At 40.7% G+C, this 24,772-nt stretch overlaps 4 protein-coding genes across 4 annotated transcripts; 3 read left to right on the top strand and 1 right to left on the bottom strand.

The window, feature by feature from the left end:
* Positions 1 to 3,337: 3,337 nt before the first annotated feature.
* Positions 3,338 to 5,324, top strand: LOC149830955 (peroxidase 42-like). Its single transcript, XM_090013565.1, has 4 exons — positions 3,338 to 3,595; positions 3,691 to 3,879; positions 4,314 to 4,479; positions 4,578 to 5,324. The coding sequence occupies exons 1-4, from the start codon at positions 3,365 to 3,367 to the stop codon at positions 4,988 to 4,990; spliced, it is 999 nt and encodes a 332-aa protein (XP_089869691.1). The 5' UTR covers positions 3,338 to 3,364; the 3' UTR covers positions 4,991 to 5,324.
* Positions 5,325 to 10,122: 4,798 nt separating this feature from the next.
* Positions 10,123 to 10,802, top strand: LOC149830954 (17.1 kDa class II heat shock protein-like). The gene has a single exon (XM_090013567.1). It carries the CDS (start codon positions 10,159 to 10,161, stop codon positions 10,603 to 10,605), a length of 447 nt encoding a protein of 148 aa, XP_089869693.1. The 5' UTR covers positions 10,123 to 10,158; the 3' UTR covers positions 10,606 to 10,802.
* A 10,883-nt stretch (positions 10,803 to 21,685) lies between these two features.
* On the bottom strand, positions 21,686 to 22,339 carry LOC149830953 (17.1 kDa class II heat shock protein-like). The gene has a single exon (XM_090011942.1). It carries the CDS (start codon positions 22,160 to 22,162, stop codon positions 21,701 to 21,703), a length of 462 nt encoding a protein of 153 aa, XP_089868068.1. The 5' UTR covers positions 22,163 to 22,339; the 3' UTR covers positions 21,686 to 21,700.
* A 1,210-nt stretch (positions 22,340 to 23,549) lies between these two features.
* Positions 23,550 to 24,315, top strand: LOC149830952 (17.1 kDa class II heat shock protein-like). The gene has a single exon (XM_090013564.1). The coding sequence runs from the start codon at positions 23,673 to 23,675 to the stop codon at positions 24,138 to 24,140; it is 468 nt and encodes a 155-aa protein (XP_089869690.1). The 5' UTR covers positions 23,550 to 23,672; the 3' UTR covers positions 24,141 to 24,315.
* The last annotated feature ends 457 nt before the right edge of the window (positions 24,316 to 24,772 follow it).

Here is a 24,772-nt window from a genome sequence, read left to right as displayed (position 1 = left end):
TAATTTTGCAACTTGGCGCAACCTGAAATTGCACTCAAGTGGGTCAGTTTGCGACCCTTTGACAGAACCCCCACCCGTTATCATTCAACGCACCACTGGGGATTGAACCTGCAACGTCACTACAAGGAGACGTTGGTTCTGCTTGTCTGGTAGGAGCAAATAGTGCACGTCACCTTGTGTTGAGACTTTGCAGGTTCAAAACCCAATGGTATAGTTGTATAACTGGTAAGGGTCAGACTAACCCCAGCTTGCCTTTCAAAAAAAGTGGAAGGACGTGGGCCTTTCAGAGTGGGATCCAAAGCTTAGGGCACACAGAGTCTGAACTATGTCATGCACGTGGATCTGATACAAAATTTCAAAAAAGATATCAGACGATGATCCTTTACAGTTTACAGTACAATTATGCTTTGGTGGGGTTGAAAATGCAGCTGCATGGTTCAATTCAAAATGTTACTACACGTAATTACCATAATGAGTTACTTATTGCATGAGGGGACCATGATGGTCCCACATTAACAGGTTAATAAGCAGTGTCCCCCCAATCGTTCACCATCCTCAATCATGGATTTGAGGTCTTATGGTAAGGGTGTCAACTGGTCGGATCTAGATCGGACTCAGGTGAGCCTGAACCTGAATCTGACTTTGAGGTGTGGATACCAGATCCAATAGAGTCTGTCATAAGAAAAACCATACCCAAGTTCTATAAGGATTACATGAACCAGACCTGGTCCATACCCGGTAAAATAATATTTTTTGTATTCTATATATTGAAAAATCACTCAGGTCAGACCTGGCTCTGGTATGAAATTTCACAAACATACCTACCTCCATATACTAATCAGATCCTTTTGAATCCGACTCAATTTCTAATTGGACCTCCATTATCATTAAACCCTAACCTTATAGGGTTTGGTATGTGTGGGTTCTGGGTGAAACCAAACCATTGACACCCCTATCTTGCGGTACCGGGGACAACACTAACCAGCTTCAATGAACAAAAAGAAGCTAAAATCTGGATTTCACTACCAAGGAAGAGATCCTTTATCAAAGTTGTGTTGTGCTGCTTTGGTCACACCAAGGGGCAAATTAATGTCTCCCAGCTTGCCTATAAAAAAAAGAAAAAAAGGGTCCCACGATGCAATAAATCACTAAATTGAGAAAAAAATAAATTGCCTAAAGATCTCTTATATGGGACCGGATCGGGTCCGAGTCATCTGATCCAGGAAAATCCAAGGGGGCAGTTAGTAACCATGACAAATACATGCCCATCATGGGGCCTACTTGGGATGTGGCGTGCTCCTATTGACTCAATCCTTGTATTGGGCAATAATTCACATAGATTAGAAACTATCAATCTGTGTTCTTTCTTTTGTAATCAACCCAATGTCTCAAACTTTGGCTTGGTCTAACCAACTGAATCTACTGTAGACTCAAACTGAGTCCAACCAAACCATGTCAACATTGGATGCATTAGCTTATCAACAGAATAGATCGGCGTTGAATTGTTATTGCATTCCACATCAGGATGCAATTTCCCAGATTATCCCACTTTTTGTGTACAGGCGAGTTCTATCCAAGCCTGATATCTAATTTTTTCAATGGAAAATAGAGTTGCTTCCAAACACCCCCCCAACTGCAACCTTGAGCCTCTTGCCAACCTTAAAATATGATGCTTTCAAAATAATTAAGTCATATTTTAAAGGGAATTTGCTACAATCCAAATTGGCATTTGGATTGCCAGATTCCATCATGTGGGCAGTTTTTTTTTTTTGGAGATTAAAAAATCGACGGCCATAAACACTTTAAATTTTGTTGATTTAGAAAAAAAAAATCTTTTACCGAGAAAACATGATCCGAGGGTTAATTTCTAATGAATAGGCCATGCTGAGCAAATTCTATCGGATTGAGTAAAAAATGACTTGAATCATGGCACAACTAGAATACACATTCAAATGATTGTAGTATATATATTCCTTGTTTTAAAATATCATATTTTTTGGGAATATATCAGCCCTTGAAAATCATGATATTTTCAAATGAGGACGATATATGCTTGTGATAAGTTATCAGTTTCACTCTATTATGGGAGTAGAATAGAAATGAACCAAATGATGTCAAATAATAGAACAAATGAGTTCAATAATAGAGCACAATAAAAATCAATAGTGGTTAGAATATATATTATCCTTTTGTTGGGCTCTTTTCAACCTTTTCTTCACAAAGTATAAGCCTGTATTGATTTCCAAGGAAGAAGTAGACACTAGATATTGGAGCCATATAGGATGGTGGGGCCAGTTCATTTGAACTCTCTTGAGTCGGGCTCCTAAGGCTCTACCAAGAGGCTTACATTTGGTACTAATGAAGGTAGATAACTACCGAGCTGAAAATAGGTGAAATGTATCAACTCAATATGCCATATACATGAGTTTAGCATGGTTTGTTCTCTAGGAGAAGAGGATGGATCATGTTTTCCAGATATAAACACGAGTTTTTTGAGTTATAAAATTTTGATACATTTTGGGCAGTTGATTTTTTTGAAGCAATTGAAAAAATCTACTTACATATCACAAACACATGATTCAAAAACCAAATTTTGCTCAAACTTGTAGATCACATTCATAGAGTTCAATTTACAAAAAAGGAAAAACCTATAAAAATAATTGAAAAGAAGGCGATTCCTACTGAATAGTTTCATACCTTCGTTGGTACAAAATATTTGCCCTTTACCAAGCCAAACCTTTTTCATCAGCTCAGCTAAGCCTTTGTGGCCGGCTTCAGTTACTTATGACTATTTTTTAATTTAAAAAGTAATATAATAAAATTTGGTGAATTCAATACTATCAACATACTTAAAAAGTGACGCCTCCCATTCTCCATTTCATTCCTCTTTATTTAAGACTAGCTGAAAGGCAGTTTTGAGGAGTGAAATTTTGATACATTTTGGGACGTTTATTTTTAAAGCTATTAAAAAATCTACTTACGTATCACAATCACATTGATTCAAAAACCATTTATTGCTCAACCTTGTAGATCACATTCATAGAGTCCGATCTAAAAAAAAGTAAAAAGAAAGTGATTCCTACTGAACAGTGCCGTACTTTAGTTAGTACAAACTATTTGCCCTTTACTGAGCCAAATCTTTTCCAAGAGCTCAGCCATACCTCTCCCTTTGATGGCTGGCTGCAGCTCCTTCTGACTATTTTTTTTAAGTTAAATAATAATAATAATAATAATAATAATAATAATAATAATACGGTGAATTCACTGTCATCAACGAAGTTAAAAGTGACCCCCCCCCCCCATTCTCCATCCATTTCTCTTTATATAAGACTAGCAGGAAGGCACTTTGAGTAGGAAAGCCAGGATGGGTTCTAGGATTCTCTTCTCTCTCTGCTTCTTCTTCTTCATCCTTTCCTCCCTTTCACTATTTGCAGTGGCAGAGGATGAAGACCCAGGTGTTGTGATGAATTTCTACAAGGATTCATGCCCTCAGGCAGAGGAAGTCATCACAGAGCAAGTCAAGCTCCTGTACAAGCGCCACAAGAACACTGCATTCTCATGGATGAGGAACATTTTCCATGACTGTGCTGTTCAGGTACTCGGGTTTATTTTCCAATCTACTTTATGGGTGTGTTCTTGTTCAGTTATGTGAGTTATGCTTGATGGGTTTCTTGGTTTTCTGTTTGGTAGTCATGTGATGCTTCATTGCTGTTGGACTCAACAAGGAGGACTCTGTCTGAGAAGGAGGCAGATAGAAGTTTTGGGATGAGAAACTTCAGGTACATTGACACCATCAAGGAGGCAGTAGAGAGGGAGTGCCCTGGGGTGGTGTCTTGTGCTGACATCCTGGTCTTGTCTGCAAGAGATGGAATTGTAGCGGTAATGATTAATTCTTCCATTTTCTCAGTTGAAGTCTTGCTCTGATTTCTCTTCTTTGATTTTTTTTTGTTTCATTTGCATCAATATTGCTATTTCCTAAATTGGGATACCATCTATTCTCTGTTTTTTACTTGCATGTTGATTTCTCTGCTTTTCTGAAGCCAGATGGGATTTCATTTCTGATCTCCTGCATTTCTGTTTGTTCTGATAATTTTCTTGTAAAGTATTATAAGGTTTTCTGTTTCAGAACTCCAGCATATGTTTATACTGTAAATTGTTCAGGTCCCTTCCTTTTCTTGCATGATTTCACTATAAGATCTAGTTTTTTTGTTACTTAAGTTACTCATATTAAGAATTGTATAAGAATCTAAATTACTAATCAGATAATTTTGAATCTGACACTTCTTGATGGTTTTTTTTTCTAATTCCCGTAGTTGGGTGGCCCCTACATCCCTCTCAAAACAGGAAGGAGAGATGGCAGAAAGAGCAGAGTAGATGTGTTGGAAGAATACCTGCCTGACCACAATGAGAGCATCTCAACTGTGCTTGAGAAGTTTCAAGCTCTAGGCATTGATACTCCAGGGGTTGTTGCCCTGCTTGGTATCCCTACATACATTACCTGGAAACCCACATTAGACGAGTGAGAAAAAAAGTCATTTTCCAAATCTGTTGATATTTTCTTCCCCTTTTTTGTGCAGGTGCTCACAGTGTAGGAAGGACCCACTGCGTAAAACTGGTTCACAGGCTCTACCCTGAGGTTGACCCAGAGCTGAACTCAGACCATGTTGAGCACATGCTCAAGAAGTGCCCTGACCCAATCCCCAACCCCAAGGCTGTACAGTATGTGAGGAATGATAGGGGGACACCCATGAAGCTGGACAACAACTATTACAGGAACATTTTGGATAACAAGGGCCTGCTGGTTGTTGATCACCAACTTACCCAAGACAAGAGGACGAGACCCTACGTGAAGAAGATGGCCAAGAACCAGGATTACTTCTTCAAGGAATTCGCAAGGGCCATCACAATCCTTTCTGAGAACAATCCTCTAACTGGCACTAAAGGAGAGATCAGAAAGCAGTGCAATGTGGCCAACAGGCATCATAATTAGGAATTTCTAAAAGATAAATGGGAAAAAGCAAAAGAAGATGAGGATGCCTTCTGTTTCTTCTTTTGTGGTTAGTGTGGTTGGTGAGTGATGATATATGCATAGTTGCTAGTATGGTATCTGATGTATATGATGATGGTATGGATGTAGGTATAGTTGCTAGTATGGATGATGACAGGCTGTTGATGCATGATGCATCATACCTGATCTGAAGTGGATGATGATGGCATGTGTGTAGGAGTCGGTGTATGATGTTTGCCTGGATTTGGGTTGCTTTGCTTTTCATGTGATGCTTCTTATAATAATCAAGGATGATATCCTCTCTTTTTCATGTTTATGGTGAAGGTAGCCTTGTATTCACATCTCTCTCTCTCTCTCTCTCTCTCTCTCTCTCTCTCGGGTAACTTCAGCATTATTGCTATTTACAGACATGATTTTAATAGAAAGGGACTTCCTCTGACATATGATAACTACAAATGGGACTATGTCGATCCTAACCGTCCAACTGATGCAGCTGGACCGCTGGGACGAGTCCACATCCGGGTGAGAATATGGACCAATCATAGCTGTTGTAAGATGGATCCCATTATATGGGATGATAGATGCATTGGTCACACCGGGTCGTCAATGGGTCACGTATGTCTGGATTCCAACCTGGACTAGATATGATAACATCTGAGTTTGGTAATAAAGAAAGGGAAAATGTCCAAATACCCTCTCAAACTTTTGGGTCTAATTCAAGCAAACACCAAAAAAGTTAAGAGAGTTTGCAAATTCACACCAAAATTTGTACTTGGGTTAATCAAATTATAATCATAAATTAACACTGAGTTGTTCTTGACTAACTAATGTTTTATAATTATTTTACCCTTATAACTTATGAAATGAATTACTAACTTACCCATATTCTAGAAGCCCAAAACAAAGTTTGACCGTAGGGTTGTCAACAAAATGTATTTAATGCATGAAAGTCTATTGATTGCAATGATCTTAAAAATTTTGACCTCCCCAAAATAAAACAAAATACTAACCACTATACCAATAACACTTAAAAAAAATTATATAACCATCATTAAATTGCAACAAGCCAATGAATCTAATAATGACCAGACCCACTGATATCATAACGGGGTCAGTGTTTGATACCCATGAAGTTTCAAGTTTTCATACGCATACATGGTTGTGCTATGGGATGGGTCATTGTTATGTTTATTGCCTTTAGGGTTGTTAACAGGTTGGGTAATAGACTTATAACGGTATACTTGAATCAGACCAAATAAATAAATTTTTGGGTTCGGGTTTGCTGGGTCACGAAAATAAAATCTCAAGCTCAAACCCACATAATTTCATAAATTTATTTGTATTAAAAATACATATAAAATACTCGAGTTAGGTTGGGTACCCGAAAAAAATCACGTCTCAAACCTCACATATTGCTGCTAAGATCGGGTTTAGGTTTGCTCAAATATTTTTTTGGGTTGGAGATTTTCATGCCCATACCCAAGAATATGAATTCTTGTTGAGTGGGGTACTTGTAGGGATGGCAGTGGACCGGGGGAAAGCGGGGGCCCGCCTCGCCCCGTTTGGACTGGGGATGGAGGGCATGAAACGGGGATGAAGGTTAAAATTCATCCCCGTGCGGGGATGGAGGCGGGGATGGACTGGCATGTTCCCCCGCCCCACCCCGCCCCATCCCGGCCCCGCCCCTGACCCATCCCCGTCCCGGCCCCGCCCTGCCCCATCCCCGTCCCGGCCCCGCCCCATCCCCCCCCCAACCCTTTATATTTTTCTTACTGTTTACTAACCCTAACTCCCTAAGTTCCTAACCCTGGAGCCGCTGAGCCGTCGCCTCTTCCCCTTCCCCATACGCATTATCGTTGGAGTCGGGCCGTCGCTGACCACCGTTGGACGATACCGACCACCGTTTGCCGACATCGACCACCGTTGGCCGACACGATCTCTCCCTCCTTCCATCTCTGCCGCTGCCTTGTGCCACTGCCGTGAGCCTCCTCTGTGGTGCCATCTCCTCCCTCTTTTCTTTTTCCTTTCCCCGTCTGTGGCCTTGCATCGTCGGAGCAGCGGCGTCGCCGACCCCTCTCCTCACCGTCTTCCTGTTTCTTTGCTTCGCTTCTCTTAGGCTTGTGATATCGTTTCGTTCTTTCTAAACCGATCTGTGCCGAAACTCTTATAGCAGAATTAGAGTTTTTGAAATATCGTTTATCGGATTTGTATCGTCTTGTTACGGGTCTGTGGTTGAGTTTTGTATCTGGTGTGTACAGTAGATTTGTGTTGACTACGTAATTCGGTTGCAACTCGATTCTCCATGCATTTTTTTGTTTTCTGAAGAGTCGTTTGATGTGGATTTTCTGCTGGTATCGATGTGATTCTTGTTGATGTTACGATATTATGGTCGCTGGATCCAGAATTTCAGGTTCATGCGTAGATCTGATTGCTACGCTCATTTGTAGGGTGTTAGTATTTGGTTGATGTTAATTTCAAGGGAAGGAAACTAAGGATACACGAAAAAGATTAATATCACGTCAATTTTATCATTTTTTGTCTGATGGATGGATGAATCAATCTTGGAATTCTATGTTAAGATCGAAAATTCGGTTGATTTCCATTGTTTTATGATTGTTGGTGATCTTTTGAAAGATAAGAATGGCGTTGTTTATAATTGTCATTGTGTATTTGGTTGTCTTCGTGCATAATATTTATGGCATATGTCATGATGGTGTGACTCAAAGCGATTTGAATGGGTTGCTTTGAGCAGGAGATTTATTACCCTTGCAGACAGAGAATTTTGCAATAGTACTTTTTTTGTGTGTAATTTCATCCGTTTGACAAACGAGGACGGGACGGGATGGGGATGGGACAGGGACGGGGATTAGAATGTTGAGACGGGGCGGGGGTGGAGCTCCAAAGTCTCCCCCGTCACGGGGGTGGACCGCGGATGAAGGTTACATTTTAGAGACGGGGCGGGGGTGGAGACCTTGTCCCCCGCCCCGGTCCACTGCCATCCCTAGGTACTTGATACAAACCCGACCTGTTGACCACCCTAGTTTGCTGGAATTTAAACTTGGTTATATAATTAATTTTTTTAAATTGTTAAAGTGGTTAGTGTTTTGTTTTTATATTGGAAAGGTCAAGATTTCAAGTATCATTGCATTATGTTAGAATAGGGGTAAATTAATAATTTATTTTATGAGGGCAAAATGGTAACTTGATAACATGAGTTAGAGTTAACCCAGAACCAATTAGTATCACAATTTAATTAACTCAAGTAAAAACTTTGATGTGAATTTGCAAACTCTCCGTGAATCAGACCCAAATGTTTGAGAGGTATTTGAAATTTTTTCTAAAGAAAGAGATGGGATAAGGTCCGAGTGCAGAGCACCTCTAGATGCCGTTGATCTCATGGTGAACGCAAAACCTGTACGAATGTGAAGACGATAACTTGGATGGGCCCCTCTTTTTCCCGACGTCATTCATATTTCGGATGAACGGCATTGGAAATGTTTAAAATGAACGGCTCATGATGAGTGTATTCATTGTTTTGATGGGTGTCGTTGATTTTTAAGATGAACGACATCCAAGGCGCCTCTGACGGTGTTACCATCAGAGGTGCTTTTGACATGATCCTCTCTCAGACCCATAGCGTCTAATTAGTATAGGACAATGTTGTTAGAATAATATCCTTCAACCCAATGTTGTTAAAATCGGTCTGAATTGTCCAATTCAGATCCAATCTTCCCTTAGCCAATTTAAAAAAAAGGGGCGATTCACGTGTTATTGAAATAAATATTTGTTAAGAGGTTTAAAAAAATGTTTAATATTATTTAATGACACGTGTCATATGATGGCAAAAAGTATCGATTCACATTCATGTCATTTCAATAAATATTTATTAAGAGGTTAAAAACTAGTTTAATAACACGTCATCTTATGGTAAAAAGTTGTTCGATTCATAAATGATTCGATTAGATTCTTAGGTTTTTTTTAATAAAACCGATTCTCTTAGTGACAATTTTGACTGAATCTTTAAAAAATGATTCAGGCGAATACGGTCGTTTTTTATGCTAATTTTTAACCCGCAGATGACGTGTGTTACAAAATATAAGATAACATTAAATAATAGTTAAAATTATAAAAAGTATTTTAAACTATTTTTTTAAAAAAAAAAACAGAATCTGCTTGGTTTCATATCAATTTCTGGCTATTGGCGAATTCGTAATACTGGCCAGGTATGGATTAGTGAAATTTCATGCCAAACGTTTGTCCAGAGTTCGGATCATGAATCTAAAAGTTTTCATACAGAATTATTTTTACCGGGTATGGGCCAGGTCTGGTTATATAAACCTTATAAGGATAATCGTCCAGTGAGACCTGGCAACAGCACCCTAAAGTCAGATCTGAATTAGGGATGGCAGTGGACTGGGGGGGAGATAAGGTCTCCACCCCTACCCTATCTCAAAATCCTGCCCTTCATCCTCACTTTTATCCCCACACGGGTTTTGATTTTAACCTTTATCCTCACCTCCATCCCTGTTTCATGTCCTCCATCTTCAGTCTGAACGGAACAAGGTGGGACAGGACCCCATTTTCCTTCAGTCCATTGCCATCCCTAAAAAAAAATTGGTAACATGCTGATGCCGGAGAAAGCTTAAGCCCATCCCCACCTTCATTCTTGCATGGGTTTTGACTTTAACCTCCGTCCTCGCTTTCATCCCTGGTTCAAATTGGGTGAGGCCCCGTTTCCCCTAGATTCATTGCCATCTTTAATTTGAATCCGAATTTACCTGAATCCAGTAAAAAAGGTCCAACCAGTGGCCTGCGAAGACCCGGTCCTTGGTCCAAAGACCCAACCGTGCCCCAAGTTCTAGAAGACACGAAAATCGTGCACGGGCAGCAAAGAAGAAGCTCCTGGAACAAACCACCACTCTCTGGCATCCTCCGGCTTCTCTCTCTCTCTACAACCTTCCATCATCTTCTCCTTCTCTCCCTATATAAATCACCACCCTTCTTTCTCCTTCCCCATCGTCGAACAATCTCCTGCTACTGGAGCAAACACAATTGAAGGAAGATCCCAAATCCCCAACTACGCTCTTTGTCTCCATCACAGAAACATAAGCCAATCTACAACACCAATAGAAGGAGGAAAGGAATCAACAATGGATGTCTTGATGATTGACCTGATGAGCATCCCCGACGAGAATGAGAAGCTGATGAGCGCGCCCATCCGCAGCTACGTGCGCGACACCAAGGCCATGGCCTCCACACCTGCAGATGTCAAGGAATACCCAAATTCCTACGTCTTCGTTCTCGACATGCCGGGCCTCAAGTCTGGTGACATAAACGTGCAGGTTGAGAACGGCAACGGGCTCAGCATAAGCGGGGAGAAGAAGAGGAAGGAGGAGAAGTTGGAGGAGCCGGAGGTTAAGTACCTGAGGATGGAGCGCAGGGTGGGCAAGCTCATGAGGAAGTTCACCCTCCCTATGAACGCCAACGTCGACACCATCTCAGCCGCCTACCAAGACGGCGTGCTCACTGTCACGGTGCAGAAGGTGCCTCCGCCTGAGCCCAAGAAGCCCAAGACCATCGAGGTCAAGGTTGCCTGAAAGTGTGATCTCCTGTTGCTGTTGGTTCTGTTTCGTTGGCGTGGCTAATTCTGTTGCCTGTTTGTATTGGTTGGTTTGCTTCTCCATTCTTCAGGTTTGGTTTGTTGAGTTGTAGAGGTGATTTGATGTTGTTTCCCTCCCTATTTGTGTAATGCAGCTTTGTGAAATGGTAATCGTGGCTTTTCTTTTTCGATGAATTCTGGTTGTGCATCAATCTAATCAATAATTTCCCTCTAAGCTCTGATTTATCCGGGAACAGAGGCCTTTGATTCAGTGATAGAGGATTGTTCATCACTCTCTGGCATCCTCCAGCTTCTTGCTAAAGTTGGTTTGCTCATTGTTTTGATTTATATTTTCGAGAAATAAGTGGGTATCTGAGTGATCGCTTGGGGAAAGAAAGAGGAGTAAAAAAATATCAAAGTTGGTTTAGATCTTCGAACGTTTTTTCTTTTATAACGAGGAATCCTCGCGGGACGTGCGATCAAACACACCTTAAGGTTCAACATAAGAACTCGTGTTCTTGTGGTGATACTTGTTGTTGAATTGGTGAGACTAGGATAACCAATTCAGTTTTTGGTTCTCTTCTCTTCTTTTGGCACTAAGCCGGTGGAAGAATCGAATTGGGCCTAAGCTGAAGGTCGAACAACTATGATTTGAGCGGATTGCCAAACCAACAATTGATCAATTAAAATGAGTAATCAATCCTTGACGTGAGCACCTAACACTTATTTTTCTCAGCCACTTCATTCAATCAACTATTCTGTTTTGAGACATTCGCTTCTCTGCAAATTTCAGGGAAACTTCAGTAAGATGATTGGCACTGTAAGACATCTAAGCCAATTCCTTATCCTCTGTAGCTTCCTTAATTATCATGCAAGAGTCTCATTCCTTTAGAGGGACAACACTGCATCCTTTCAAGGGACATCACTACATTGGGTGCATAAGAGTTGGACTTTTTAAGTGTTGAGGTGAGGTTTCCAATGGACATTACAAAATATATAGTTCGACTAAACTGTATGAGGTTCATTTCTTTCCCCTTTATATATAGGTTCATGTTTAACAAATATGAGATAAAGGTGAGCCACGTAAGGCAGGATGGTCGTAGGATTTCACTAGGAATTTTTCTTCGTTTTGGTGTGTGTATATATATATATAAACTTACCAGATAGAAAACGTGTATACTCGCTAAGAATTTTTTCGATGTCTTGAAATTCTGACCTTACCTATTGAGTTGGATGAAAAACCAATATTTTAAGTCTCAAAAATTTATAAAAATTATAGATCTTTGATTTTTAAACCTTATAAAAACCTATCTATGCATTGGAATCAAATGATCCAAGTGCCACTTTCTAGAAAATCTATCATGTTGAACACATCTGTATAAAAAAAAATCAAAAATTGATGGTCCATAACATTTGGTAGGCATGCATTCAGGTAGCTTCCCACCAGCGGCGGAGCCAGAAGTTTTTCGTTTGGTGGGCAGACTTCGGGTCTCGAGGACAATGCTATGGTCTTGAAGGACGATCCATTTATTCGGACCAGTGGCGGAGCCAAATTTTTTTTGCCCACCCATCGTCAAAAGAAAATTTGGTTGTGCGTGGTAGATCTGACATGCTCTTCTAGAAGCGGCCTCTCTGGCCGGAGAAGGTGATGGCCATCAAGTTGATGGTACCATCTGGTTTCATCATTCTAAAGGCCTTCATGACAACGACCTGCCCGTGGCTAGGCTATAACAACACACTTTCAATCCCTCTTTTCCTCCATTTAGTGAAGCAAGCATAGTGTTTTGCATGGCACCCATAACCACATTTAGGTTTCAGTCATCCATATTGCCATTCCTGTCATTAGGACCTCACCGATGCAAATTGTTTTCATCAAATTGGACCTTGTGTATGTGATCTACATCATCCATTTAGTGAAGATCGATAGTTGAATAGACAGAATCCGACTTATATGTGGACTTTTTGCTGATTCAAAAATCAATAACCATTAATAAAAACATGTTTTTTTTGTTAAAGAACACTGTCAAAATAAATTGAAAATCATGTTTTTTGGGGTTAAAGAACACTATCAAAAGATTGATTTCTATTAAATCAACCGTGTTGAACCCATCGATAGGGCCAGATTGATCAAAACAACTTGGTACCAATGAGATCTCAGAGGGAGTTATGACCACAGAGGATGATATGGGGATGAGTGGAGTCGGGTTCCCCATAAACGTAGGTTACACAGTTTCACAAAGAACAAATGATAAAAGAAGCTGAAAAAAAAAACAGAGATCTTCGTTGAATATTCACAAGAGAGAACTCCAACTCCCACGAACTAATAACTTGTCTCTTCTGCGGTTTTTACATAATTCAATAAGGTGAAAAAAATTAAGGGAAAAGATTAGCACTACCATCGTCTGAAGAAAACACACATGGACGCATATTTTTTCTTTAACATCATCAGAAGAAAAAAAAAAATTCTGGTTTCTAATTCTGGGGTGGGCGACCACCCACCCATGCCCACCCTTGGCTCCGCCAGTGCTTCTCACTACCTTTATATATATATATATATATATATATATATATATATATATATATATATATATATATATATATATATATATATATATATATATATATATATATATATAATGAGTTCGTGCTAAACCCATTTGGTGCTAAATGAGTTTTTAGCCTTTTTCGGTGCTTTTTATACGGTTACGGCCCTATAAATGTGTTGGGCATGGTCCATTTATTAGTGTATTTTTGACGAAAAAAATAATGTTTGGAGCTTCAAAAATTAGAAAGATTTTGGACGGTTGTGTTTTGGAACTTTATAAAAACCCACTCATGAAATCAAACCTTTGAAGAGTTGTTCCCTATAAAATCAAATACATAGATTACACGGTGAAAATTTAAAATTAAAATAAAAAAGGCCAAAAAACCTATTTAACATGTGGTTTAGCACGAACCTATATATATATATATATATAAACCTCTCCAATTGAAAAACCCTTCCAAACCTTTTCAATGGATTTTTTTTTTTAATTCTGACTGTACAGATATGTTCTGCATAATTAATTTATTATAAATGGATACGTGAATTATGAATTTTAGATAGAAAAAAATAATATTTAAATTTTCAAAATTTTATGAAAATTGTATGCTGTGATTTTGAAACTTATAAACATTTGTTCATGCATGGGAATCAAATGCTTCAAGAACTAATTCCTATAAAAACAAACATATAGATCATATTTATGCGATCAGAATTTAAAAAAAACAACAAAAAATCAATAAAACTTACATTGAAGAGGTTTGGGAGGGTTTTCCATTGAAGAGGTATATGTGTATATATGCTCCCAATTGTCGAAGAAAGCAAAAAAGAAAAGTCTGGAAGATGGTAGGCGATCCATGCAACCATTTGCTGCAATTTAGGTTATGTACGAAAAAAATAACATAAACTCGTAGTGATATTTAGAGAACCATAAAATCTCGACATCTCCAAGAAGAATTAACCATTGATGCTCCGACGTCCACACTTCGCACAACGAAGGAGCATTCTCACACGCGGAGCAGCAAACAGGTCACAATTACTTCTCTTCCGCTACTTCCAACATCTCTGTTTGGAACGGACTGAATATGAGCGTTTTTGCTCATGCTGACATCGTGGCCATCCGATTTGCATTTTACAAAACTCAAAAGTCAACAAAACCACGTGGCTTTCATCCAAAATGTAAACAGACGGCCACGATGTCGGCATGAGAAAAAACGCTCATGTTCAACATGACCTGATCTGCTTCCGTTTGGAACCATCCCCTCCGTGTTTACCACCAACATTCTTGCGCCCTCGAACCGAAACAGGAAATATAAAAAAAAAAATATTTCCAGCACACATAAGAAAGGATAGAATATTTTCTTTAAAGCCTGATTTTCTGTCTTTCACCGCCTGCCTTCCGCAGCTGTAGTCATTGGGTTAGACTCGTTAGAAAAAGGAGAATGTAACAAAAAAAGGTTTATCAAAGAGGGAGACACTAACACTGACTTGGTTAAGAACTTAATATTAAGAAACAAAAAATTTAATATATATATAAGAAATTTAAATATTATTTTATAAAAATATTAAAAATATATTAGTAATTTTCATAACGGAGATAAAAAAATTTTATTTGAAATATAAATATCGAGAAAAAAAAATTCGCTATTGTATAAAAGACAAAGTACACATGTGTGCCTTGATGAGATAAAACATGATCATGGGCCCAATCAATTGCTACATAGGTCCAACCAGATGCAACAAAATCCAGCCTGTTTCAAGACAACCACAGAGCGAGCTTAGGCACTGCAAATTGGCCTTGACCCAGCTCGGGCCTGTTTTCTCCCCCATGCTCTCTCTCTTTGATCAATGTAAAAGGGCATTAATGCACAAAGCCATAAGCATAACATCATATAGAAAGGATTAGGGGTGGCAATTTCTGACACGACCCGCCAACCCGCCTCTTAGGCGGGTTCGGGTTGGGCTTAAGCCAACCCGTTTAATAAACAGGTCGACCCGCGTAACCCATTTATTAAACAGGTCGGGTTCGGGTTGGGGGTATGCCAACCCGATCCGTCAACCCAACCCGCTAACCTGCCAACCCGATCCGTCAACCCGCCAACCCGACCCGCCAACCTGAAAACTCGTTTACCCGACCCAACCCATTTATTAAATGGGTTGGCGGGTCGTGTCGGGTTACCCGTTTATTAAACGGGTCGGGTTCGTGTTTGCCACAGCCGACCCGTTTAATAAACGGGTCGGGTTCGGGTTGAGGTATGCTGACACGCCAACCAGCCAACCCGACCCGATTGCCACCCCTAGAAAGGATACAGTTGAAAAAATTATGGTGTTTAACGAGTGCCAAACGCTGTCACTAAACATGGTAAACCCATGAATCATTCTAAAACAAAATAAACCTTTTGATAGTTAAAACATCAATAGTGCACAGATATATGCATTTGCAACTATATGTGTTTTCATTTTCCGGGTAAATGGTATTGAGTGCCACTACCCATCATAAAATATTCATTCAATGGCGATCATGTATGCCGGGATGCCATGTAGACAATTCAGGTTCTATCAATCATTTTGGTTCAGAAGTCCACTAGGTTGTAGTTTATGATGCCAGAAAGACTCAAATGAGACACATCCAAAATGATGATGACTAAAGCAAGTTGACATTAGAAAATGAGATATCAAATATGAATGAAAAACAAAGAGTTTGGCATGAGCTATGTAAAACTCACTGGTCCGCTTCCTCTACTGGTTAAAGCTTTTTCTTTTACAACACACACAAAATCCTGAAACATTATGGGAAGCAGTAGCAGTAGCAGTAGCAGTAGCAATAATTATAAAAATAAATAAGTGCATTTGAAGCATACGTTTTCTGCTTTACTCATTCCCTTGGCCACTAAATCTTCAATTACAACAAGAAATATCACTACAAGAAAAATGTTAATTAGCGACGAAAATTTGCGACGGATTTTTTCCTTCGCAAATTTGTGACAGATTAGCTAGAGAAAACTTTCTTCATGAATCCGTCGCTAAGTAGCGACAGATTAGCGATGAAAGTTCTTTCATCACTAATCTGTCGCTAATTAGCGACGGATTAACGACAATAATTTTTTCGTCGCTAATTCTCAATACAAGAAAAACATTTTAGCGAGGGATTTAGAGAGAGAATTTTTCCGTCGCTACTTAGCGACGGATTAGCGACAGAAAGATTCCCTCGCTAATTTTTGATTTAAACCGAGCGCGAAATTTTCTCTATCTCTACGTTCGAAATTTAAATCGACCGCGCTCGATTTAAACCGACTTCTTCAAAGGACGACGACATCGAAGAGCGCGTTGGAGAGCATGTCAGTTCATGGTGGACGACGATGATGCAGAGTGATCGCTGGAGGACGGCGACGCCGGAGGGCACGCCGGTTCACGGAGGATGGCGACGCCGGAGAGCAGCCGGTTCACGGAGGACGGCGACGCTGGAGAGCATGCCGGTTCACGGAGGACTGCGACAAGGCAGAGCGATCGCTGGAGGGCGGCGACGCTGTTCACGGAGGACGACGACGCCAGTTCACGAAGGAGGGTGACACCAGTTCACGGAGGAAGACGACGCCGGAGAGCATCGGTTCATGGATTATGGTTCGCGGAGGACGCCGACGCCGGTTCACGGAGGACGGCAACGCCAGAGAGCCCCGATTTACGAAGGACGATACAAGTCCGGCGATGAGGCAGAGTGATCGTTCTGTGCAATGCCTGTCGGGTGCGGTATAAGTCCGGCTTATTGCTGCCGGAATACCGCCCGACAGGGATCAATTTTTTTTTTTTTTTAAATTTAGCAACAGATTAGCGACGGATAATGTTCGTCGCTAATCTGTCGCAAATTAGCGACAGAATTAACGACAGATAAGTTTTTTCGCTAATTAGCAAGCAAAAATTTGTGATGGCCTCTATCCATCGCTAATCCGTCGTTAAACAGTTTAGCAATGGATATAGTCCGTCGCTAATCCACGATTTTCTTATAGTGTATCCTGGCTCTTCTAAAATGAAATTCAAGGCCTAATGTAGAAAACACACCAAAATAAGCACATTGCAGAATTAACAAAAAAAATAATGTCATTTCAGCTGCTAGTGACCATGAAACCATGATTTCTGAATCTGGAAAAGAAGGCAGTTAGTTCTTTACCAGGGCCAACCTAAGGGTGCACCTAGCCATGTCAGTCCCTCATGTGAAAGTTTCACACTTCTGGTATTTGAATCACATTATCTGCTGGAGTTTGAGTTGCAGTTATAGGTGAGTTTAAATTAGATGTTTGTGAGGACGATTGACATATTGTCCAAGGTGCTCTGCATAAGCAAGAAGTCACCAACTTGTCATCTTTTAGCAATTATAGTGAATTACTTTTTCACAACCAATGTCCATAAAATTAGCATCTAAGTTACAAAGATGCAACTGAAAAAATTGGCATCTAAGTTACAAAGATGCAATGTCCATAAATGGCATTGGTATTAACGCTTCAAATCATTATAAGAAGAGGAGAAGGAGACCTACATTTTTAAGCTTCAAATTGCATTCAAACCAAATATATCAAAAAAATACAGCGATTATCAAGGTGTATCATGGTCACCCAGATACCTGGTAAGCATCTTTGTACTTGAGGGCCACAGGCTGAGGTTCATCATCCACACCAGGTTTCCCTAGATCTTCAAGAGAAGCATCAGGATTTGTCTTCCAAAGCTCTTCAACCTTGTTTATTTGTTGAGCACTGATTTGGCGTGCTCTCAACTGCTCCTGCTCAGATGGAACCTGGGAATAACACTAAACGTTAACAACCATATCATGTGCATCAAATACATAAAAGAAAGTAAACAAAACCCCAATGAAATGTTTGACACCCAAATAGCCCAGAAAGAAGGAAAAGCATACCTTGACAAGCCATGGAAGGAAGCATTTGTCATCAATAAGCGGGCACCACTGACTCAGGTCCCAATTCTTATCTTTCAGTGCATTGACATTCAGGCAAGGCTCCCTACATAAGAGAACCACAACACTGTCTGTCTTGGCAGAAATAAACCCTAGAAGGAATACATTTCTACAACCACAGTTATAGTATTCAAGGATGGTTTCTCCCAGTGGGTTGTCCTTGTGAAGGCAGACCTCCTTGTGTTTACAAAATTGGCAAATTGATGAAAAATTTGACAATAACAATAACACTGCGTACCTCTTTCGGGGGAGACAGTACGGGTTAACCCCTTTCGATTTGATCGTTTTCTTTGCTGATAGAAAAGAAAATGATAATATGATTAGCATTCTCACTCAAACCAAATAGAGTAACATTTTGAAATAGAAGTTTCCCGATGAACAAGTGTATTGACACCTATTATATGAACTACCATCTTCCAAGATTAGTTGAAAGATTTTTCTAAAAAAAAAAGTGTGTCAATTCCATTGTCTCCCATGGCAAGAGGCCAAGCTCGGTAAGGACCCTCAATGTAGAAGATGACCTCATAGATGAGTTTTCAGGTTCGGTCACTTGTAGATTTTTTTTGGACCACATATAATGACATGAATGTTAGAAACTAATGCATAGGGAGACATAATCCACAATTCAGGACCAATACAGGCAACATTAGGTAGTAAAATTGGTCATAAAATGCATAGCACATGGCTTTCACCCTTACCAAGTGATGAGAGGATTTGAATATAAAGTTTCTGAGAATTTCCTAGGCCTGCCTTTAATATAACCTGGAATTAGCCCAAATAAAAACCAGCAACACAAACCTCTACTCACGAGCTAAACCTCACACAGGTCGGCCACCAGCCCTATATCACTAAAAAATTCTTCATCAACGCGAAATATGGGCTCACCATTTGGGAAAAACAATTTGGATGGGTCGAAACAAGTCTAAACTCATTAACTGACCACATTTCCCCACCTTAACACCCTCTGAGTAGCATCCAAGGCGATCCTCTCGTCTTCCCACAACATCGCTTCTTTCTTCTTCTTCTTCTTCTTCTTCTTCTTCTTCTTCTCCTAAAACCCTAGAAGCGTGAAGCTTTTTGAACTAGAGTGAAGAGAGAGAATGAACCTCGCGATACTGCAAATGGGGAAGGGAAAGAGGCGGTGGTGGTTACGACGATAGCACCTGGCTCGGTCCCACTGCGGATAAGGGAAAGGGGAGGAGGCGTCACAACGGAGATTAGGGCTTTTACGAGGGAAATGGGGAGAGAGAGAGAGAGGAGCGAGGAAGAATTTTGCGGTTTAAATTGAAAAGTAGCGACAAAATTAGTGACAGACTTTTTTCATCGCAAAATCCATCGCTAAGTTGCGACAGAGTTTGAGACAAATTTTTTTTGTCGCGAATCCGTCACTAATTCGCGATGAATTTTACGACGGAAAAATTCTATTATGAATCCGTCGCTAATTCGCGATGAATTTTGCGACAGAAAAATTCCATCGTGAATTCTAATTTTTGGCGGCGACTAGTTTTCTCTAGCTAATCCGGCGTAAATTTGCGACAAAAAAAATCGTCACAAATCTTCGTTGCTAATTAACGTTTTTCTTGTGTAATTTTGTTGCCTGTTTGTATTGGTTGGTTTGCTTCTCGATTCTTCAAGTTTGGTTTGTTGAGTTGTAGAGGTGATGTGATGTTTCCCTCCCTATTTGTGTAATGCAGCTTTGAGAATGGGAAATCGTGGCTTTTCTTTTTCATTGAATTGTTGTTGTGCATCAATCTAATAAATAACTATGATTTGAGCTGATTGTCAAACAAACAATTGATCAATTAAAATGAGTAATCTATCTTTGACATGAACACCTCACACTTCTTTTTCTCGACACACCAGCCACTTCATTCAATCAACTGTTCTGTTTTGGAACATGGGCTTCTCTGCAAATTTCAAGGAAACTTCAGTAAGAGGGTTATATTCGCACTGCGAGACATCTAAGCCAATTCCTTATCTTCTGTAGCGTCCTTCTCATGCAAGAGTCTTATTCCTTTCGAGGGACTGCACTCTATTCTTTCAAGGTACAACACTACATTGGGTGGATAAGAGTTGGACATTTTAAGTGTGAAGGTGAGGTTTCCAATGGACATTACACAATATATAGTTCGACTAAACACTAGAGGTTCATTTCTTTCTCCTTTATATATAGGTTCATGTTTATTCATGTTTAACAGACATGAGATAAAGGTGGGCCACGCAAGGCATGGTGGTCGTAGGGATCCACTGGTTTTTTCTTTGTTTTGGGCTTCAGAGCACACAGATTTTTTTTTTTTGTATTTTATTGAAACTCTGACCATACAGATGTGTTCACCAAGATTGATTTACTATAAATTAATTGATGCTTGGGTCACACATTTTGGATGAAAAAAAAAGAGTATTTTAAGCCTAAAAAATGTATGAAAATTGTAGTTCGTTGATTTTTTAACTTTATAAAAAATTATCCATGCATCGAAATTAAATGATCCAAGTGTGGATTTTTAGTGAAAAAACACGGAAAATCGATGGTCCAATGCAATCAGGTACCATTTGGTAGGCATGCAGTCGGTTAGCTTTCCATTACCTTAGTATATATATAGATTTATTTATTTATATAAAAAACTAAAAACCTCTCCAAAAAAAACTCTCTCAAACCTTTTAAATAAATTTTTTTATGTATTTTTTCAAAATTTTGACTACATACGTGTTCAGTATAATTGATTTACTATAAATAGAGAATCATGAGTTTTAGATAGAAAGAATGGCATTTGGAGTCTTAAAAGTCTATGAAAATGATACACCATTGATTTTAAAACTTAAAAAAATGCTTTAAGAACTGATTCCTATAAAAACAAGAATATAGATCACACCTGTACGATCAAAATTTTGAAAAAAACAACAAAAATTCAATAAAACCAACATTGAAAAGGGTTTTTCATCGGATATATATATATATATATATATATATATATATATATATATATATATATATATATGCTCCCAAGTGTCGAAGAAGAAAGCAAAAAAACAAAAAAATATGGAAGATGGTAGGCGATCCATGCAACCATTTGCTGCAATTTGGGTTATGTATGAAAGAATTAACATAAACTCGTAGTGATATTTAGAGAACCATAGAATCTCGACATCTCCAAGAAGAATTAACCATTGATGCTCCGACGTCCACACTTCGCACAACAAAGGAGCATTCCCACACGCTGCGCAGCAAACAGGTCACAGTTACTTCTCTTCCGCTACTTCCAACAACTCTGTTTGGAACCCTCCGCTCCGTGTTTCCAACCTTGGTATTTGTGAAGTTCTAAAACAAAGTAAACCCAAGCCCACCAACATTCTTTCGCCCTCGAATCAAATCAGGAAATAAAAAAAATTAACATTTCCAGAACCAAAATCACACGTAAGAAAGGATAGAATATTTTATTATATTTATATTCTTTAAAGCCTGATTATCAATTTACGTCGTCAACACAAAACGAAAAAGAAAATAGGGAATAAAAAAGGACAAACGGTCATAAAGACCACAACAAACAAACAGCAGAAGCGACCGATCATAGAAACAGAGGCGCGAGACCCTCAGGCGATCTTGACCTCGATGGTCTTCGGCTTCTTGGGTTCAGGCGGAGGCACCTTCGGCACCGTGACGGTGAGCACTCCGTCCTGGTAGGTGGCCGATATGGCGTCGACGTTGGCGTTCTCAGGGAGGGTGAACTTCCTCATGAGCTTGTCCACCCTGCGCTCCATCCTCAGGTACTTGGCCTCCGGCTCTTCCTTCCTCTTCCTATCCCCGCTTATACTGAGCACGTTTCCGTTCTCAACCTGGACGTTGATGTTGCCGGACTTGAGGCCCGGCATGTCGAGGACGAAGGCGTAGGAGTTTGGGTACTCCTTGACGTCTGCGGGGGTGAAGGCCATGGCCTTGGTGTCGCGGACGTAGCTGCAGGTGGGCGCGTTCAGCAGCTTCTCCATCTCGTCGGGGACGCTCAGCAACTGGTTCAGCGTCGACAGTAGTGGCTGATCCACCATCAAGACGTCCATTAATTCTTGATTCCTTTCCTTTCCTTCTGTTGGCGGTGAAGATCGGGTTTCTCTGTGTGTGATGAATGAAAACAGAGAGAGGTAGAGAGCGCGATGGAGTTCCTTTCTCTTTGAGTTTGCTCGGGTGCTTGGAGATTTTGTTGGACGATAAAGAGAGAGAGAGAGATGGGTGGTGATTTATAGTAGAGAAGGAGAAGAGGATGGAAGGTTGGAGAGAGAAGCTAGAGGGTGCTAGAAGGAGATGGTTTCTTCCAGGAGCTTCTTTCTTGCTTCCCACGATTTTCGAACCTTCTGGAGCCTTCGGCACTGTTTGGTCTTCGGACTTTGTCCAACGACTGGGACTAGGCGGGTCCCGCATTTTTCAGATATCTTGAAATCCATACATGTAAAAGGGTGTCTTCAATCCCGATCGTATGGGCATTTCTGGACATATGCAATGACCACTTAAGTTAGTTGGTTCTGGATTCTTAGATCAGGATCTCATTCGTTTTCCTTTTTAAATTACCTGATTTTTCATGTAAATCGAACTCATCCTTGATTTTGATTCTAATAAGATATGACTAGGAAAACCCAGCCCAGATAAGCATGTTCTGTTTTTCAGATATCTGTTCAAACCTGCTCGTCGACCATTATTAGTAAGATTGGACATCAGGCCAGCCTGACTCGACCCGACTTAATGCCCTTTAGCGCCAACGTCCATGATCCACCGAACACCAGGCCCAACACTTGTTGGATTTGGGTTCGGCCCGTGTCTTATAGGGTTAGGGTGGAGTCTTGTTCTATTATTTGGGTCAGGTGGGTCGGGCTTTATTGACATATTGTTTCAGGCCGACCAAACCCGCTGCATTCACTACTCGAGCTGGGTTAAGTTTGATCTTTACCGGCACAATCCATTTCAGGTTTAGTTCCCGAACCGATGTTCACTATGCCTCTGTGCAAATGAAAAAGAAAAGAACGGTTTGCCCAATGTTGTCAGTATCGGTGTGTACTGGCCTGTATCGGCCGATACATATCGTATCGTCAGAAATCGATACCCCGGCTATTTTTAATAAATATAAAAAATACTAAAAATTAATTTGTTAATATTTTAATTGTTTTAACACATGTCACATTCGAATTGATACGTATTGCATATTATTATTTTTTGGCCGATACAGAACTATTTACTTGAGTATCGATATCGGCCGATACGGCTGAATCGTAGACCCGTAGTAGTCCATCACTCCATCTGTCTGTCAGGGGTCAGTTTCTAGAACCGCCTGGAAACAACCACCACGGTCGAGAGTGAAACCTCTCCCTCTCTCGCACCCTTTAGAAACTTCTACACCTTCGGCTTCCCCCACTTTGCCCCCCTTTATAATGCACCCTCAACACCCCTTGCCCTCTCCACCAAGGAAAAAAATTGAAGCTTTCTCTGCAAAATCCAATCACCCATCAACCCCCAAACCCTCTCAGACACAGAAATCCCCCATCTTCCTTTTCGGGCTCATCACAGCACAAAGTAGAGAAAATGGAGTTGGGCATCGACCAGCCGCTGCTGTCGACACTGCACCAGCTGCTGAGCGTTCCGGACGAGATGGAGAAGCTGCTGAACGCGCCCACCCGCACCTACGTCCGCGACACCAAGGCCATGGCCTCCACCCCCGCCGACGTCAAGGAGTACCCTGACTCCTACGTCTTCGTTCTCGACATGCCGGGCCTCAAGTCCGGCGACATTAACGTCCAGGTCGAGAATGGCAACGTCCTCAGCATAAGCGCGGAGAGGAAGAGGAAGGAGGAGAAGGAGGAGCCGGAGGCCAAGTACCTGAGGATGGAGCGCAGGGTTGGAAAGTTACTGAGGAAATTCACCCTCCCCGAGAACGCCAACACCGACGCCATCTCGGCCGCCTACCAGGACGGAGTGCTCACCGTCACGGTGCCGAAGGTGCCTCCGCCTGAGCCCAAGAAGCCCAAGACCATCGAGGTCAAGATCGCCTGAGGGTCTCGCGCCTCTGTTTCTATGATCGTTGGTTCGCTTTTGGTGTAGCGTCGTTGTGGTCTTTTCTCTGCTTCCTGTTTTCTTCTTGTGTTCGTGGTGTGACTCAACATATTCCTTCTCCGTTCCTGTAATCGACGTCTCTTTGTGAAAAGATATGGATTCGTATGTGCTTCTAGGCGTTTGATTTTCTGGTTTTTGGTGGGTTCGGTCCCTGCCTTGTGTGGTTTTGCAAATCGTCTCCTCTTTTTTACCGTTAGTGCAAAATGGTCCTCCCGTTATGCTGTCAAACTACCCATGGTGAAATGCTGATCACAGTTAAATATTAGGTAAAATTACTATCCTAAGTACCGAGCTCTTCCGAATCCGATGAAATGCCGATCACGGTTACTATCATAAATCTCACGATATTTGTCACACTGGCTCCTACCAGACAAGCGGATCCCCATTGGTGAAAGAAGCTCAGTTCTTTCAATCTAATGAAACGTGTTGTGGCTTCTTGAATTGACTCTCTCTAATTAAGAGCCAAGATCTCATGCTGGCCAAAGCACATGCAGCCCGTTCCAAATTCAATGATAAACATTGCTGTGTTAGGAACATCCGGAGACAGAGAGATAGATGCACAGTGGCTCAGC

The sequence above is a fragment of the Nuphar pumila genome, chromosome 7 (assembly GCF_984573655.1).
Source record: "Nuphar pumila chromosome 7, dmNupPumi1.hap1.1, whole genome shotgun sequence".
Classification (NCBI taxonomy): Eukaryota; Viridiplantae; Streptophyta; class Magnoliopsida; order Nymphaeales; family Nymphaeaceae; genus Nuphar; species Nuphar pumila.
The sequence above is the reverse complement of the archived record's forward strand: the minus strand, read 5'-3'. Positions and strand labels throughout refer to the sequence as shown.

Excerpts from the sequence above, each read along its gene's own strand:
- LOC149830953 (XM_090011942.1), bottom strand. The coding sequence starts at position 22,162 with ATGGACGTCTTGATGGTGGATCAGCCACTACTGTCGACGCTGAACCAG.
- LOC149830954 (XM_090013567.1), top strand. The coding sequence starts at position 10,159 with ATGGATGTCTTGATGATTGACCTGATGAGCATCCCCGACGAGAATGAG.
- LOC149830952 (XM_090013564.1), top strand. The coding sequence starts at position 23,673 with ATGGAGTTGGGCATCGACCAGCCGCTGCTGTCGACACTGCACCAGCTG.
- LOC149830955 (XM_090013565.1), top strand. The coding sequence starts at position 3,365 with ATGGGTTCTAGGATTCTCTTCTCTCTCTGCTTCTTCTTCTTCATCCTT. Across the intron at positions 3,596-3,690 it reads TCCATGACTGTGCTGTTCAG|TCATGTGATGCTTCATTGCT; the intron begins GTACTCGGGTTT and ends TCTGTTTGGTAG. Across the intron at positions 3,880-4,313 it reads CAAGAGATGGAATTGTAGCG|TTGGGTGGCCCCTACATCCC; the intron begins GTAATGATTAAT and ends TAATTCCCGTAG.